We start from the raw sequence: 18,623 nt of genomic DNA on the forward strand, positions 1-18,623 counted from the left end.
GGACAAATACATTCATCTGATCTGGGGATCCTTGACATGGAAATGTGTGAGAATCACTGGTTTAGGAAACAAGCCCAAAATAGCGCAACTACCAATATTTTAAGCTACTTTACAGATAAATAAAATAAGCCCAAAGTCGCTTATAATAAGCAGACATGGCAACACTAACCCTTCTTCTTCTTGATCTGGACAGCTGTGTTCCTCTTCTACTCGTCCCATAGCCCGGAGGGACGCCCACGCTGTGATTGGCTAGTTGGTTGCGCTGACAACAGTCGACTCTCCCGGACACATTATTGTTTAACACAAAGTAGGTGCACATCACGTCAACATCGGTCCATTTAACAGTAACACTAACTACTAGCTTTATTATATCTTTGAAATGTTTCATGGGTTTTACTTTGATTACTTTTGAAGGTGGTTGACTATTACAGGTTATATATTAAGAAGCATTCAAGCATACAATCCTATGAATTGAATATGAAGGACAATAAAGCCATGCATAGGCTTTCTTGGGTTTTAAATCCTTAGCAGACCTTGTATTGAACTGTACTTTTCTGGGTTTTTTAAAGCAAACACACTGTTAATACAGTCAATCAATCAATCAATCAATCAATCAATCAATCAATCAATGTACACAGAGTCTGTGTACATTGATTGCCAGTTTCGAATTGCAGCCATCCATAGTTTGAGAGCGGTTTTGAAGGAGTCAAGGGATTCGCATGTCTTAATGACTGTTGGTAGGGCGTTCCACATTTTGGTGGCATAGGAGACCCCTGAACAGCAGTTGTGCCAAAACGGTGTACCGGTACCTGTGGCCATCATAGAGGCCCAGCACATGGCCCCCCATTATGGAAGCATAATATGCTTAATATGCAGCTTTATGCTTCCATACCCCATGGCCTGGTGTGTAGGCCTATGTGTTATTGATGCATCTTTGTTCTAATTGTAACTGACATACACCATTGCGCCAACTGTCCATTAAACCTTTCCATGTACAATATCGCCACCTGCTGGATATTTTAAAGGACGTTTGTGGCCTGTTTATTTTCATGGAAGATTGGAAATGTAATGGAAATTTGTAATGGAGTTTTTCATTGTCCTTTTCCCCCATTGCCAGTAATACACATCATGTAAAGTAACTGTTTTTGTTTTGTTTTGTTCCACATAGTTTGAATTTCCAGCATATTAAAGTATCTGTGGCTTTACATTTATATTGTTTCTAAATTGTCTGCCTGTTGTAACGATTAGGGTCCAGAGTGTAGAACTATTTGTCCATCTGTTTGTCTTCATGTTAATGTCTTCATTTAGGCTGTAGCAGCAACGTTAGCAGGTGCCTGTGATGACACTGATGAGGCTGTACTAGGATAATAAAGGCAGGTGTGCAAGCTGGGGAAGCGTATACCGTTTTTGACTGTGGGCAGCATTAGCAGTAACCAAAGCAAAGTTTAGGACAGGTAACAGCTTACTGTGGGATCAATGTGCATGTTCTACCACCTGGATGCAACCTGGAGGCTGTAGTCTGTGAGCAATACATCAAACCATCAAAAGGTTAAATGTCTGGAGTCAGGACATTGTTATGATGCATTAGCTGATACCAATACTATAATATACTGTAGTATGCATCAATGAATTTCACATGCAGCTGTATGGAATGTGTATACATAGTACAGTAAATAGTAGTAGTATAGAGTAGTATAGATACATAATAATGAAGTTGAAGTTGTCTGTATGTGTTTTTAATCAATACACACACTTACAGGTGAAGAAAATGCATAGTAGAGAACAGACTAGTTTTGGCATCAATGGCATAGAAAGTGCTTTTAAGAGCATTAAGACACAAGCAAAGACATTACAAATATATCAAATATATATAAAAGGACATTAATACATACAAATGGGTCAGAAGGTCCCCGTTTCTATTTTTCTTTTTTCCAAATTGTATATTTAGTAAAAACTGCTCCAGGCAGGCTTCGTGTCGAAGTGTCCCTGAGCCGAACCAGCTGTGCAATCATTTGGAGCAACCCACTGCTGGGTCAAGTGCAATTATCATTTCAACCCCCCCCCCCCCCCCCCCCAAAAAAAACAAAAATAAAATCAGAAAAAATTACAATAATAATGTACAGTACAGCACAAGATGGAAAACCTCAGTAAAAGATAGCAGCAGTTTTTTTTTTTGCAGTTTTCTGATTATGTGGTGCATAAAAACTCTCCTAATGCTACTTCTCCATGTTTACAGTAGTTTTGACTTGGCGTTACAGAAAGCTGACCCTGTCCCATAAGATCTTATAGAAGTGTGGATGGATCATGATATCACAAGATCAGAAATATATTTTGGCTAAACCAGTCGATGCTTTATAGACCAACAACATAATATTTTGAAATCAATTCTTTGGCAGACAGGATTAGAATCCAGTGTAAAGATCTGAGAACTGGAGTGATGTGATCCACTTCCTTGGTCTTGGTGAGAACAACTCCAGTAGCAGTGCAGTGTTCTGGATCAACCTGTAAAGACATTGTTCATTTAAATGTAGATTATTCGCCTACAGATTAAAGAACTAGCAGCGTAAAGGGTAAACAAGCTTATTTTTTCTTTTTCCCTTATATATGCCAAATATAGTAGCTTGACAGGTAACAGGGAGAGATATGGGGGGGGGGGGGGGGGGAGCAAAGGTCGTCAGGATTGGGACTCGATTAGCAGCCTAGGTGCCCGGACCGCTAGGCCAGCACAGGCCACAAACAAGGAACATAACGTTACAATAAAAAAGGCTACTTTACCCAGAGCTGTTTGTCTTTAGTTGCTGATCAGCTTCTGCAGCTCCTCGAGCTCCACTTCCATGCTGGAGTCCACGTTGTCATCATCATCTTTGCTGTAGTATCCCTGGAACTCTTTGGAGAACGCGTCAAGATCATCTTCCTGATGGAGCTCCTCTCCCAGGGCCATGATGACGGTACCTGAGAGCATCATGGTGGTGGGGTTAGAAGGATGGTCTTCTTCCTCTTTTTCCTCTCTGGCAACTTATGTAATTTAGATAGCATTTTATGTAGACATACTGTAGCACTCTAGTGTATACCATACATGGGCAACTGGTGGAACGGGGGCCACCAGTTGGCCCTCACCTTTGCCCTCAGGTCAGAATATACAGATATATTATTGATTTGCAAACATGACCTGCTTTAATTACTTAAGTCTAAATTGGTAGCTTAATGAGTAGTATTAAAATGTTATTGTCTTTTTTCCTTGTCCAATGTATTTGTATTTAGTTTATAAAGTTAACATAACTGTAATTAAAGGCATTTGAAAGTAAATAAAAATGATACTTTTCAGGATTCCAATTGAAAAATAGCAAAAACTTATTCAGGATTTCAATTCCAATAATAGCAAAAAATAGCCGATCTACAAGCTCAAAATGCGTCGCACTACGACAGTAATATTGCAATGTGGCCGCCCCATGTCAAAATTGTAACTTGTGGAGGCTGGTTACGTTACCTGACTGCATCATGGTCTTGGTGTTAGCAGGATGGTCTTCTTCCTCTCTGTGGGGGGTGCTGATGGCACCTGTCTCCATCATGGTGCTGGGGTCAGCAGGAAGGTCTTCTTCCTCTCGGTGGGGGGTGCTGATGGTACCTGACTCCATCATGGTGGTAGTGGTGGTGGTGGTGGTGGTGGTGGGGTCAGCTGGAAGGTCTTCTTCCTCTCTGTGGGGGGTGCTGATGGTACCTGACTCCATCATGGTGGTAGTGGTGGTGGTGGTGGGGTCAGCTGGAAGGTCTTCTTCCTCTCTGTGGGGGGTGCTGATGGTACCTGACTCCATCATGGTCTTGGTGTTAGCAGGATGGTCTTCTACCTGATGGAGCTCCTCTCTGTAGGGGCTGGTGACGGTACCCGACTCCATCATGGTCTTGGTGTTAGCAGGATGGTTTTCTTCCTCTCTGTGGGGGGTGCTGATGGCACCTGACTCCATCATGGTGGTGGGGTCAGCAGGAAGGTCTTCTTCCTCTCTGTGGGGGGTGCTGATGGCACCTGTCTCCATCATGGTGGTGGGGTCAGCAGGAAGGTCTTCTTCCTCTCTGTGGGGGGTGCTGATGGCACCTGTCTCCATCATGGTGGTGGGGTCAGCAGGATGGTCTTCTTCCTCTCTGTGGGGGGTGCTGATGGCACCTGTCTCCATCATGGTGGTGGGGTCAGCAGGAAGGTCTTCTACCTGATGGAGGTCCTCTCTGTAGGGGCTGGTGACAGTACCTGACAAGACAGTTCACTTTTCATTTCATTTCATTGCTCATACAAAGCTGCCATTGCCTGGCCCTGTATCGTAAATAAATATTTGATTAAGGAATATAATATTCCTTTTGTATTCTTTCTGCATATCAGCAAAATGTAGATTTATATGTTAGACATTGAGGGGAATTAAGATTCTCCGATTTCTTTTACAAAAACACTGCTTATTCCAATCGATAATTGGGTTATCAAAACGTATCAATTCATGAATTAATTGATCATTCCCATCCCTAACCTGCATGGATCAGCTGGGCTTCAGCACTGGATGAGGTGGAGAAGACCTGCTGAAGTACTTTCCTCCGTACGCAGGCTGGCTCCTCTGGAGTTGAGGGTGAGGATCTCCTTTTCCTCTTACGAGAGGCTACCTCGTTGTAGATGAACAGTGTTGCCTGTATGTACGTGATGCTGACTGTAGGTGGTGGAGCTGGTTCATCCATCTTCAGCACTTCAAAGCCAACGTTGTTTGTTGGTTGGTCAGGCTGCTTGGTTTTGTTTTGGGGGTTTTCTGCAGTTGACACAGATTGCTTCTCTAGAGAAATATTTTCACTGGGGGAAAAAACAAAAAGCTCAAATGTATTACCTGTTATGTAGCCTATTAGAAACATGCTTGAAATGTCTTGTTCACACTGCCAGTAACTACTTCACATATTTGTGAATTAGTTATGTACTCCTGTAAGATAATACTACATATACTATACTGGAAGTAAATATTTTCTAACCTTATATATTATTCATCTTGTATTATAGCATTTTTTAGTTGTTTAGACTCCTCCAGCATTAGCCTGGCTAATAAGCCAGACTAATATCACACAACACTGTCGCGGTATATTAGTCTGGGCTGGCTCCACTTGGATTTCATTTCCCGGGGGGCGGGTTCAAACATTTTCTCTTTGACGCAATTGGTCAGAGCTACTGTCAGTCAAAAGTCTCAAGCATTGAACGTCACTGTACCAAAGCCCGCCCATATTGCATACCGTGTCCCGATTGGTCCGACCTGTTCTCGGTTGTAGGAAAGAGGAGTGCTACTGAGCCTCGCCAGACCGTAATCCGCTGGTAGGCAATTTTGTTTTGCCAACGGCTGATTCGGTCTGGTTTATTAACCAGGCTACTCCAGCATGGCTCTAAAAACAATGAATCCTAATAGAGTGGCCTTTTGTTGCCACCTTGTGGCTGAAATTGGTACTGGTACACACATTCACACAGCCAGCTACACTATGGCAAGCCGTTTTAACCGTGCTGTGCTTGTTACCTGCACGGTTTATGGCTCTGAGTATAGACAGCGTTGCGACATTGAGGGGGCAGAAAACAGCCTGGTCGGCGGTCACGTGGTTCATGTACTCGCGCGAGCCCATAGACTCCAATACATTCCGTAAACGTCCGGTGTCCCTAGTATTCGCCAATAGAAGTCTATGTAGAAGAGCCGCAATTGGACTGGCCCCACGAAGTGAACGGAGTTTGCGTAACTCTGTCTTACTCTATGGCTCTGCCCAGAGCCATCTACATTGCCACCTAGAGGCGAGCATGGTTCCTTCAGCGCTGCAGCATTGCCGTTCACTAGGTAGAGTGACTGGTTGTCTAAAAACACAATTCAGGTTACTGTAACCCAGCCAACATGGCAACCCAAAAATGGCAACCCATGTCAAACTGTCAATCACAGCAGTATAAAAATGACATCAGTTCCTACACTCCCACCTCCATTCAAGATGGCTGAATTGTTTGGCATGGCAGCAGCAGGTTCCTCTACACTACTGTGCTAGATTGTTACTCATCGGTGAGTTAATTAGGCTTGGTGTCATTTTCATTTGGATCAACTGGTTAACTGTTTTATTTGAGTTTGTATTGAAAGCATTTGATTTATGTTTGAACTTTTGGTTGAATAATTAAGATTGATATTATAAAATACTTTGTATTTTATTTTCTAAGAAAGCATGCATGTAATGATATATAAACTGTTAATAGAAAAATGATTAAAGAGGTCGATCCTGATCACATCTAACTCTTTACTCATTAATCTTTGTATTTGATTTAAAGTTGTACAACAATGTTTTTTTGAACAAAAGACTGATTTAGGCACCTGGCCTTTCAGGTCAGGTTTTTGTGTCCTTGAAAGGAATTTCCCTTTGGATGGCTTCTGGTACCGGCTGGTACCTGGACCTGGCGAGCTGACCCGGATCTGGACGCCCCCCCCTTCCCTCCACAAATGTGGTAAACCTGTTTCTCCACACTGGAGAGAGACTGAACCCCCTTAGAAACATAGGAACTGAACAGGGACTCTCAAAGTAGCCACCTTTTAAAGGGGCCCCCATTTTGTGTTTTTATTTTCTATAAATGTTCAAAGTTGTTTAAGTTCTGTTTTTTGAAGTCAATAATAGTATTTCAGTTAACCTTTAACTCCAGTTTCTGCCTCCTTATTTCTCTGGTTTTCACTTACACATTGAGCTCCTTCCGAATCTGGTACTGTGGTTTATGCGCAGGCAGTCAATCCATTTACCCACCTTCATTAGTTATCCATTTGTGCCACTTGCTACATTACACCTGACAAAATAATTGAAAAGCCCAGCGTGCGGGGAAGCAACTGTAGGCCACCGCACTTAATTGGCCCCTCACCTTTTGTACGTCTCTTAATGTTTTGATGAATTGAACATGGTGGACCCTGTTGTAAACAAGTGTAATGCTTAATTGGGTCGTCCACTCACAGTTAACAGCCTTTGTATTGAGTTTGTGCTTGAAATGTACTGTAATTCTGCAAACTGTTAATAAAATGTTCAATCAATCAAAAAAAACTCAATTTCCCAGAAGCCCTAGTCTGTAGCATGGTCGATTTCCGGTGCTCATCTCCGCGCCGGAGTTTCTTTTTAATTATTAAAATACAGCTAATTAAACGCATTAAACAAATGTCGTATTATGCAGCGGCGGAACACTGGAGTAAACAATTAGCGGCCGTCAAATTAAGTAATGCAGATGTTTAACAATAATGTAACTCTTGAAAACATTTAACACTCTAGACTAGAGTTAAAGGTTACCACTCTCCACCATTTAGCTGGGGACCACCTGGAACCCCCTCAAGGACCACTGGTTGAAAACAACTGCATGCCATATAGGCAACCACACTATAATAAACAGTGATCAGAAACAATAACAGAAACCTTAAAGCACATACATGGCGGAAAAGATTAACCCATGTGAACATCAAACAACCAAGACTGAAAAGAAAAACAAATCATCAATTGAACGTGGACAAATAACTTAATATATTTGGACAGAAAGGCTGTGATGTCGTTTCTCCGAGATAAACTTTAAAACCCCACATAACGCACACGTTACATACATTATGTGAAGCGGTCCTGCCGCCGCACAAGTCTTGAAAGCAGCTTACAAACGCAGAATTTACTCAACTCATAAGATCACTTCCAAGCTGCTCCCGCACTAACCGTGCAGTTCTCTAAAATACCTTTCAAAATAACTACACACAATTTATCCAGCCGCGTATATGAAATGTAAAACTGACCATCAATGCAGTTTACCTTGCCTTCTTGTGTCTGTGTGTGCGCGATAAGGCAGAGCCATATATATAGGCGAGAGAGAGAGAGAGAGACGTAGAGACGTAGGGGGACTTGAAACAGCCCCCCCCAACGATGGTTTCCAGGCAGCCCTGCAAGGGGCCAGTGAGGCTATTCAACGTTGAAGCTCTAGGTCCTAGTGGTAGGAGGAGGGACTACAGGCGGACCCGTGGATTCATGACCGGGAAACCCAGGAAACCCCGTGCAGCTGGGCTTTAACATTGAGCGCTCGGTTGCCCTACGTCACCCAGGACCTCAAAGTTGAGGTCCGGGGAGGGACTTCCGGCAGTCTTCCGGGTGCTTCAAAACGCCACTGAGCAACTTCCACTCATAGACATATATACATAGACGCCTCATTTGCCGCTGCAGTTCATTGGAGCGACGTGTATCCCAATGAAGGCGGAAGTGCAGTGCTGAAGGCTTCTTTTTTTTAAACAAATCTTTATAACAGTCATGACAATATACATTACAAAACAAGACAAACAAACAAACAAACACAAACAACAAAGTTATTAACAATACAACATCAGAGCCAGGGAGGATTAGATTACTAACAGAAAACATTAAAGAGTGAACACAAAGCAACAGTTCTCCGCAGCTTTCTTATTTAGAAGTGCTGAAGGCATTTGCTGAAGGCGACTGCGTCGCTGCCCGAGTGACGTCACTCACGTGACTCCTCCATGTCTCTCGCTGTCACTCAAGTGACTACTGGCCAATCACAGCGCGTCTTTTCCGGGACTTATGTTACGCACGCGGAAGCTTGTAAGCTTCCGCTTTGCTTCCGCTAATGCTTTGCAAGGAATGTCGGGAAAATTGTGCCTTCAATGGTGACACACGCCTCAGAGCCGGAAGGGGCGTCTATGTATATATGTCTATGCTTCCACTGACATGAATAGCTGGGGGGGCGGAGCTTCGCGCCAGTTAAGTCTCTATTATATATATACTCTATGATCGAGACCGAAGACCATTAGCCGGCCCAGCTGTGCAGTTTCCAGACGGTGTCCACATGAGGAAGACGCACTTAAACTGCTTAATTTGTTTTTCTTGACACTTTTACACTGACGGCGACACAGAACAGTAGGTGTAAGTAAATTAGACTGATATATTATGTATTCATGATATTAAACATTATGTACTATGGAATTGTCAGTTAAATCAGTACAGGGCACACTTCTGACGTAATTCAATTAGCAATAGCATTTAGCTAACAGTTAGCCCACCAGGGCTAAGCTCATGTTTACAATTACGAATGTTTTACTACAGCAGTCAACACGTGGATTTAGATTCCGTTTTGACTGGTGTGGCTTGATGCAGCAAGCTATTAAGTTAAGAGAGGGTTGGCGTTAGCCTATAGCCTTCCTCCCCCGGTCTGTTGACTGTTGTTAGCATATAGCTTTTAGCCTGTGTATGCGTCGGTACCAAGGCTTTTATTTTCGTTCACTACGGCTCAAAAGTGTGTCTGTGACATTGGAGCCCAATGCCCATCAAACAAAGCTTTGAATATTCTATTTATTTGGGTCAGGCCTATGAAATTCTGGATTACCCTTCAACAACTCGTGGGTATATGCACTTCACATTTTCATTCTGTAACATTAGGATCAATCTGGGAACCGACCGGCAAAACTTTGTTTACACACACACACACACACACACACACACACACACACACACACACACACAGTTATAATTGCAAGTATGTTGTAATGCAATGACATTCCAATTAGTCTGGGAATATTATCAGAATAATGTCAAATCTGGGAATACATTTCTTACCAATAATTGTGTTCACAGATGTGTTTTTAAAGATGTCTAGTCTACTAACACATCCCATATTGGTTTATATTCAACCACCCTAGGGGATTTTTTTGACAGCTGATGAAAGTTGGGGTACCCTAACTAAGGATTGTAATGATTCTGAATCCATTGCAAGCATTTGATTTACACCAAAACCACTCCTTGGGCTAAAAAACAGGCATAGCCACTTCCAGGTCATCACACACTTTTATTTACATTTCCACAACATCAATGTGCGACCGTTTCTGACCGAGGCTATGTGATTGATTTTTTTCTTTTTCATTTGTGTTTCTTGTCATATGAAAGCAGGGAATCATAGCTTCAAATTGACATTGGTTGTTCAGTTTGACCCACCAGGTTTGGAGATATGGCTTATGGAGTAATGTCTTGCAGAAAACAGCGAATTGAGAAAACAGGCTTGAAAGGTTCACTTGTGGTCTCTACATTACACCTAGCTACATGTTTAAGCATATTTACATGTCTTCTGTGGACTCTTAACATTACACCTAGCTACATGTTTAAGCATTTATTTCATATTTACATGTCGATTTCAGCTCTTGACATCTATTTCAGACACGCTCTAGTATGTGAAGTAATGCCTTTACAGTTTCCACATGCTGCAATACACTCCATTTTTCATGCAGCTGCACCAAAGGTTTCTGCAATTTCCACTGCAATTGCAACTTGTGAAATGGAGCAGCTCCTCAGGAGCCATGGGGTCAAGTGTTCAGTGACCCACTCAAACTTTCCTTTAGTCCATCAGCAGTCAAATTATCAGGAACTCTGTATCTCAACCCATTTAGGCCTGACGTCGAAATAAATAAAAAAATGTATTCCAAAAGAATATATATAATATTCAAAGATTTGTGCCGCTTTTTCACGATTTTTCAAAAATAGCAGACCTACAAGCTCGTAGCGCGCCACTCGGTGGCTCGCTATGAGCTTGTAGATCTGCTATTTTTCAATAGCTAAATTATAACAATGTATGTAACACCAAAAGGGGTTCCCGCTCAAAATGGGTTAAAGGGATTGGAAATGGGTAACAATACCAGTGCATGAGTTTAAATTCCAAAGCAAATGTGTTCCAAGCAAATGTGAATATTTAATAACTGTATTGATTATACAAATCACTATTTGTGACTAATTTTGATACAGAGACAATCATGGAGGCAAGAGGTGAAAATGTTAATGAGTTAATAGCACAGGCAGACTCTTCACATACTAGAGCGTGTCTGAAATTGTCTGAAGAGCTGAAATTGACATGTAAATATGAAATAAAAGCTTAAACATGTAGCTAGGTGTAATGTTTGAGTCCACAGAAGTGAACCTTCCAGGCCTGTTTTCTCAACACGCTGTTTTCTGCAAGACATTACTCTATAAGCCATACTGTATCTCCAAACCTGCTGGGTCAAACTGAACAACCAATATGTCAATTTGAAGCTATGATTCCCTTCTTTCATATGACATGAAGAAACACAAATGGAAAAATAAAAAAATCAATCACATAGCCTCGGTCCGAAATGGTCGCACATTGATGTTGTGAAAATTGAAATAAAAGTGTGATGACCTGGAAAAGTGGCTATGCCTGTTTTTTAACCCAAGGAGTGGTTTTGGTGCAAAACAAATGCGTGCAATGGATTCAGAATCATTAAAAACCCGACCCCTCACATGCTACTTAAAGCCGAATTAAAATGTGTAATATTTTTCGGCATAAGATTATGGGTACCCCAACTTTAATCAGAAGTCAAAAATTCCCCTAGGGTGGTTGAATATAAACCAATATGGGATATGTTAGTAGATACCTTCACAAACCCATTGGTGAAGAAAATTCTTGGTAAGAAATGTATTCCCAGATTGTATTAATATCCCCTGACTAAATCCACTTCAGTCAGTAGCAGTAGGACACTTGAATTGATACTAAAATACAATTATTAAAAAATAAATAAATAACTTGCATTCAATTGAAATAGAAATCTTAACGATAAAAGTATTTTATGAAAATAAGATACACAGTGGAGGGGAAGACAAGGGGCAGACAAAGGTAAACCAAGACAACTGCATTCAGAGTATGCATTCTTTGCTACTGTATTTTCCTATCAAATACAAATATTTCCTATTTTCCTATGTACAATACATGGTACTTTAAAGAGCTACTGCCTGCATGTTTTCAGGTCTTGTCTGTATCTCTCTGCCCGGGGACTGGGGAGAGCCAGTGGATTTCAGCAACCAGAAAGACACATGAGAGTTACATCCAGTTCTATCTGGGCTTGTTTGCCACACCAATCTTTCATTTAAGTCATTAAATACTTTATTGGCAAGATGGATGAAGATACATGGTATGGCAAAGGTTACTTCATTAGTGATAATATCAAGAACCCATCATTAACTATGTGTATTCCTTTGGCGTGTCCAGGAAGAAGAGTGCTCAGCAGGCCCTGGGGGACATCTCGTCTGCCCACGTTCTCTTCACAAGAGAAGGGCTACATCAAAGGGACATGTGATGGAGGGCAGGGAAAATCTGATTCCACTCCATGTACAACTTTTAATTAAAGTAAATGCACAAACAAAACAAATGCACATATCTTGTTCTAGGTCTCACGATTCTGTCCTTGATGCTTGATTTGTTTTACCCCCAAATCTATTTAGAGCAGCCTACTGATCATTCAACCAACTCAGTGGCCTTGTGGTTAGAGTCAGTGTCCGCCCTGAGAATGGGAGGTTGGGGTTCGATCCCCAGCGAGTCATACCAAAGACTTCCCAGTGCTTGGCACTCAGCATCAAGGGTTGGATTGGGTTGGGGACTTGGGTTAGTCCCTGCGACATATATCGTCATGTCCAGGGAGTGTACTTGTCCAGCAAGCTGCCTCACGCTACAGATACAGAATATAGGGGCTCCTGCCCTATGGGCCTCATGCCTCGGCAAGGCTTACTACAACTGCTCATTCCCAAATGTCATAAATATAGAATATATGATGGATTAACAGTATGCTGCGATGTGTTCCTCTGTGTAGACTCAGTATGGGAACCCAATGATCTACGTGACAGAACGGAGTGTCAGAGAAGATGGTGTGCACAGAGCTCTGAGATGACTGGATAATACAGTATTATAAAGACTACATCAATGAGATGGTTAAAGGTGAGTTAACACCATAGTTGTGGTGGCATCTGGAATTTGACACAAATGCAGTGTCAACATTTTAACCCAATTCTGGGCGGGAACCCCTTTGTGTTTTAAGCATTTTGTTATACTTAAGCTATTGAAAAATAGCAGACCTACAAGCTCATAGCGCGGCACTCAGCCGCGCTACAAGCTTGTAGGTCTGCTATTTTTGAAAAATCGTGAAAATGTGGCACAAATCTTTGAATGTATACTTACAGAGTGAATGTTTTTAACTCAAATCTTTGCTTCTGAGGGGTTCCTGCGATAACATTTTCAGATGGGAGTCGGTGCGGTGGCCAAGTACATATCATTTTTGGGGTCCTTGACATGAAATATTGAGCACCACTGATGCATCATTTTTTTTACGTCAGGCCTAAATGGGTTAATCATAATGAAGAATATTCATAACAAAGGGTTTTATTTCATCTATTATACACAATGAATCAGAAATTAATCACTCCAGCTAGACAAAAAAAAGTTGATCTATATACTGCTGAACACATGCCGTGCCGTACTACAACGAGATCCAATATTAAACTAGTCATTGTCCTATATTTCTCCATCTCTTGAATTTCAGTTTGACAACTTCAAAGTGTGTTTAAAGTTGTGGAGGAACTGAAGGGACCCCTGGTGGAGAACATCCGTCATCACTTTCTGCTTTCTGACAAACAGGCCAGGTAATGTCCCACTCCCCACTGTAGTAGGACTTAAGGCTCATACATAGTCTGGATTTTCGGTGGTTAGGTGACCACCGAACTACAACATGACGTCACGAGCCACGGTGAAGAGCAAACCACCGCCACCGCTCCAGCCCTTCTTTCTGTTTTTACTCACCACCGCTCAACGTTATTTCAGCTCCGGTGGTCACCTCACCACCGAAAATCCAGACTATGAATAGGCCTTTACACACTGGTTATCTGATCTTGTCCTGGGGAAGGAGACTGGTGTAGTCTTACATCAGGAACAAGAGTTGGGAACTACGAAGCCTCTTTGCTCAAATGTATTTAATGAAATTCCCCTGGTTTGAAATATTTTGTTGATGCATGTTTTTTTTTGCTCGCTGATTCTATACATTTCTTGAATAAGCAAAATTTCATAACAGACTTTGTATCAATAGTTTTAAAATGTGATATTAAGTTAATTATGTTGTTTCAGGGATTATGCGGCCATTGTGTTCTCTGCCAACAATCGCTTTGAGACTGGGAAACGAAAGCTCCAGTACCTCACGTTTCAGGACTTTGCCTTCTGTGCTGTCCTATTGTAGGTGAGGCAAGTATGAGGTCCTATTAGAATCAGCTAAGTATTAAGGGATATCAAAGTCCACTGAAGACAAGTTAAACCAATTAGTTCTGTGCTACCCAGTATGTATACCACTGTAGTTAAAAGCAGAACTTTTAGCCTTCATTTAATAATACACTTCTACAAGGTCACAACTTTTATTGAGTATAAGTCCATTTCTGAACAATACATGTTCTCCATTTCACCAGCTCACCTCCAGACAGCAATATAACATTCTGCTCTGTTAAAACTATAAATAGTTGTTTTGTCAGTCCCTGAACAAATGGGTCTCTAATGAGGGTTTGCAGGGCTTGGAGGGCACCCATGTTTTAAAAGCATCATAAACTGAAGCTCAGCCCCCCAGACCAGTGCAGTAAAGTAGAATTAGTTGGTCAAGTTGGTTAAATCTGAATCTGTCTTTTTTTCAGTATGACAATTAGGTTGAAAATACAAAGATATTGGCTTTGTTGGCTGCTGTCTTGGTTCTTCACACGGTAAACCAGAACAAACGCAAATGTAGGACCAACTGTAATATACAGATCTAAGATCGGATGACTGCATGCATCTACAGAATGTATCTACAATGTTGCACTGATGGTGTGCATTTAGATAATATTGCAAAGAATTTGAACTCATTTAAGTGTTTGACTGGAGTTTTTCTTGACAGATAACATGGTAGAAGACATGGACATAGATCTGGACAAGGCGTTCTTACATGACCTACTGGATCAGCACAAAAGGTGACATAAGCTCATGCATTTTTATGCTAAATCTAATGTTAATATTGAGCATGCAATGTGCCGTAAATCTGTTTAATCTTTTGTAATATTCACATGGAAGTTGAACATTTATCATAATTGTTGCTTTGGATTATGAAGTCTAATAAATTATTTCCTGTCTGTTCAGTCTTGTTTGTACAGCTCTTAGAGGAAAGACTAAAGCTTTACAGAGATGGAGGCAAACTTTAAGGTGAGAAACATTGCAACATTTTAGCCTATGTTCAAACCAGCTGTCTAAATCAGATTTTAGTTTTACCTATCCAAATAGGAATCGGATGGTTTTATCAAAAGATTTGTGCAAATCAGGTTCGAACCACTTTCAAATCAGATTTCTAAAGATGTCTCCGTCTAGACACTGAAGCCTGATTTATGGTTTGTCGTCTGATGATGATCACCGAAAATAGCTGATCAACAACCTCACAAATCTGATAGCAATCCGATCTGATCACTTTGCAACTTTCAAACCACATAGTAAAAGTCAGTCCTAAAGATTTGAGAAACAATTTGAATTTGCCTGTCTTAGATAGATAATCCAGTAGACTTTAGTCAATTTAATTGACAATTATTGTCATTCACTAGTAGTAAATATTATGGTACTGAATACAGATTTTCTTTTTCTCTAGCATCATTCTAATGCTTTGCTACAAATGCTGTATTGTCCTCTCAGAATCTTTCCAGAGGTCTCGTCAACATTGCTGCCAAGTTAACAAACACAAAGGATGTCCGAGATCTCTTCATTGACCTGGTGGAAAAGGTACATTTGTCTGTTTTTAAAACCCTGGTCCCCCAAACAAGAAAGCAACCATTCAGCTGCCCAGCCGACCTGCACCCCACATGGCTCCAAGGTCTGCTGACTTAAATGCCACCCATGAGACAGTGTGATGTAATGTGTGTGTGTGTCTCTCTCTCCCCCCTTCTCTCTTTCTCAGTTTATTATAGTTCGGACGGATGGACAGGCGCAGACATGAAACTGTATCTCACTCACTACACCAACTCTGCACACATACTCGACAAGTTCAAGTAAGTTCTCAAAGATAATCCCTCCGTGTAAAAAAGGAATGTATCTGAGAAACCAGTACAAGTGAGCCTGTCACAGCAGCCTGGACTACACAACTCGACAAAAGTATTTTGTCAGTGATTTATCACATTTCTTGCATCTAGGAATCCTGGACGTGTGCAGGCAGAAGGACAAGACCCCACAATTGGAGATATCCAGGAGTGTCTGGCTTCTGATCGTCTAACCACCAGGAGGTGCTGATTCCCCACCAACACACAGCTTCACTGGGTCGTCGTCATCCTTCGAGTGCCCTCGAGATCTGCGATCTGCGACACATGCTGCTTCCACTGGTCTCTGTTGCTCATTGCCACACCAAGTTCATTCACAGTCAGTCCTGTGTCCCTACTCAGAATATCTGGAAATGTGAGAGTAGAGGTCTTGTTCCTCTTGATGGGCAGGGTAGTCTCCACAGAAGAATATCCAGTTATTTTGCCTGGTATTTTGGGACACAGGCGAGTAGCCCAGCAATTTACTGTACGTATTGTCAGTCAGTTATGATGTCATTGTTTATATCTTACAAAATATATAATATACATTTTATTTATAATGTGCCTTTGATACAGTTGATATAAAACAGTTTAAAAGCAACAGCAAAAAAAATATGGTAGCCTACAGTTTACAGCCTAAAACAGATCAGCCATATGCCAGCCTAAACAGGTGAGTTTTGAAGGTGGTTTAGAAATGTGGGGATTGGGTCCATGTTTCTATCTGGGGAGAGAGTTACAGATGTGAGCGGCAGAAAGCTCTTGACCCCATGGTGGACAGACGGGCAGGGAGGACTTTCATTTTGATGGAGAAGGCAAATACTCAAGTTATTGTACATCTTTGAACACAGTGGCTTGTTTTCTCTCGTGTAAACACATTACAGGAATGTCTAGTGGAGCGACTTGGTCTGTGTGCGTACTTGGTCTATGCTTTAAATATATATTTTCTTAACCCATTTTGGACTGAGTCCTAAGTTTTCTGAAAACCTTCAAATATTAGCAGCAGCATTTGTTTTGGAATACTGTACAGAAGGGTATGGTTACAAAAAGGGGTTCCTGACTATAATGGGTAAATGCAATGTTGCTTATTGCTGTCATCTTTGGTTAAATGGTTGTAATGCAGTGGTTCTCTAACTATTTGTTTTATTCAGGCCACCCCTCTAAACATTTTCTCCATGGCACTTTTTTGAGTGGTGTAAACCACTCCTACAACTGGCTTTGTTAGTCAGACCACAGCTGATCAGTCTATATAAGACCTTACACCACTCAGTTCACACGGGTGTGATTTTATGAGTGAACCAACTGAAATGATATCGATAAATTCCAAATATCCAAGTGTTACGTCACAGCACCCACTTTGAGAAACCCTGCTGTGATGGCCCCTTTTTTTTGTTATATCCTATGTTAGTTATATTATTTGGTCAGCTGTTGCACCTTGCCCATGTTTACTTACACAATGTTTCACAGTTTCTCTTGTAAATAAAATATTGTATTCCTGCTTCCACTTTTTCCCCCAACATTCTCATTTCATTTGTTTTAATACTATATATGTACATTTATTTATATCATGTGGTGTATATAATTGTAGCTTCCACACCTTCCAAGAAAGGTAAGAAATATGCTTATGCCCTGTTTTAATTAGGATTTTATTTATTATTAGGTGTGTGCCTTTAAGATGACAGAATGTCATCTGTCAGTGTAGAAGGGGAATCGTGAGAAGAGAGGGCAAAGGGAAGCTGGAGGGAGGAAAAGCATCGACAACTTGCTATTAACATCGGATAGATGTTGCGGGAATGTCGCCGCTGTGTTCGGGAAGCGACATCCCGGCGATTGATATCCAATGTGCAAACTATTTAAAAACTACTAAATACCTACGGGAGCTTGAAGGGAGCTTAATCGCAGATTTACGTCGGATCGACGTCGGAGCATCATCGCTGTGCTGTCTGGGGACTTGACGACGGGAGGGAGGGACTGAGAGAGAGAGGACTGAGGCACTCCCAAAGTTGACGCCGCTGGGTAGAGGGAGACCGTGGGCACACTTTAGCGGACAGAAGAAGCTGTATTTTACGTCATTTCCGAGTTTTTAGACCGACCCAAACTCCAGCACTTAGAAAAAGAATCACCTGCACAGAATTTCTGTCCAGCTTTTTCACCGCACCGCACCACCATGCTTCTCTGTGTGCATATGAACGGAAATATGTGTAGCGAGTAACGAAAGGTGTCCAATTTTAATGTAGCGGATTAAAAGTATGATTTTTTTACTTGTGTAACGAAGTAAAAGTACAGAAAAATAAAAATACTCAAAAGTACAAATTCTCAAAACGTGTACTTAAGTACAGTAACGAAGTAATTGTACTTCGTTACTTTACACCACACAAGATAGTATTACTCAAAGTGTTAATATAACACAGCTCTGTTTACATGTTTATTGTATTGTTTTACCTTGATTGTTTTGTTCCGCTTTGGCAATGTAAACGTATGTTTTCTCATACCAATAAAGCTCCTTTGAATTGAATAGAGAGAGAGAGAGAGAGAGAGAGAGAGAGATAGTAGGACTAGGCTATATTATAATATAATTATAATATTCACAATGCTTTATAGAAATACATTCTTAAAGCATTTATATAGTGACTTTAAGGTCAAATGTATAAAGAGGTGCGAAACAGGTTTTTGTGTCTGCTGAAAAAAACAGCGCAGGTTCATCAAACACACCAGTAGGCCAGACAGGGGGGAAA

General features: G+C 41.3%; 1 protein-coding gene and 1 long non-coding RNA gene across 2 annotated transcripts; one reads left to right on the forward strand and one right to left on the reverse strand.

Moving 5' to 3' along the window:
* Nucleotides 1–2,123: 2,123 nt before the first annotated feature.
* On the reverse strand, nucleotides 2,124–7,877 carry LOC306928168 (uncharacterized protein). Its single transcript, XM_079508095.1, has 5 exons — nucleotides 7,785–7,877; nucleotides 4,512–4,822; nucleotides 3,488–4,240; nucleotides 2,776–2,952; nucleotides 2,124–2,502 (listed from the first exon to the last, which is right to left on the reverse strand). The coding sequence occupies exons 2-4, from the start codon at nucleotides 4,711–4,713 to the stop codon at nucleotides 2,792–2,794; spliced, it is 1,116 nt and encodes a 371-aa protein (XP_079364221.1). The 5' UTR covers nucleotides 4,714–4,822; nucleotides 7,785–7,877; the 3' UTR covers nucleotides 2,124–2,502; nucleotides 2,776–2,791.
* A 3,953-nt stretch (nucleotides 7,878–11,830) lies between these two features.
* LOC306928317 lies at nucleotides 11,831–17,333 on the forward strand. The gene is made up of 7 exons (XR_013790670.1): nucleotides 11,831–12,181; nucleotides 12,642–12,766; nucleotides 13,368–13,467; nucleotides 13,946–14,054; nucleotides 15,515–15,601; nucleotides 15,777–15,867; nucleotides 16,009–17,333. It is a non-coding gene; the product is annotated as an uncharacterized lncRNA (long non-coding RNA).
* Nucleotides 17,334–18,623: the final 1,290 nt, after the last annotated feature.

The sequence above is a fragment of the Electrona antarctica genome (genome assembly GCF_951216825.1).
Source record: "Electrona antarctica genome assembly, chromosome: 8".
Classification (NCBI taxonomy): domain Eukaryota; kingdom Metazoa; phylum Chordata; class Actinopteri; order Myctophiformes; family Myctophidae; genus Electrona; species Electrona antarctica.

What these genes read in the sequence shown, in the direction of transcription:
- LOC306928168 (XM_079508095.1), bottom strand. Translation starts at nt 4,713, where the DNA reads ATGGATGAACCAGCTCCACCACCTACAGTCAGCATCACGTACATACAG. An exon ending in AGCCCAGCTGATCCATGCAG is followed by an intron (nt 4,241 to 4,511) that starts GTTAGGGATGGG and finishes CTGTCTTGTCAG; the next exon opens with GTACTGTCACCAGCCCCTAC. An exon ending in CAAGACCATGATGCAGTCAG is followed by an intron (nt 2,953 to 3,487) that starts GTAACGTAACCA and finishes TGATGCTCTCAG; the next exon opens with GTACCGTCATCATGGCCCTG.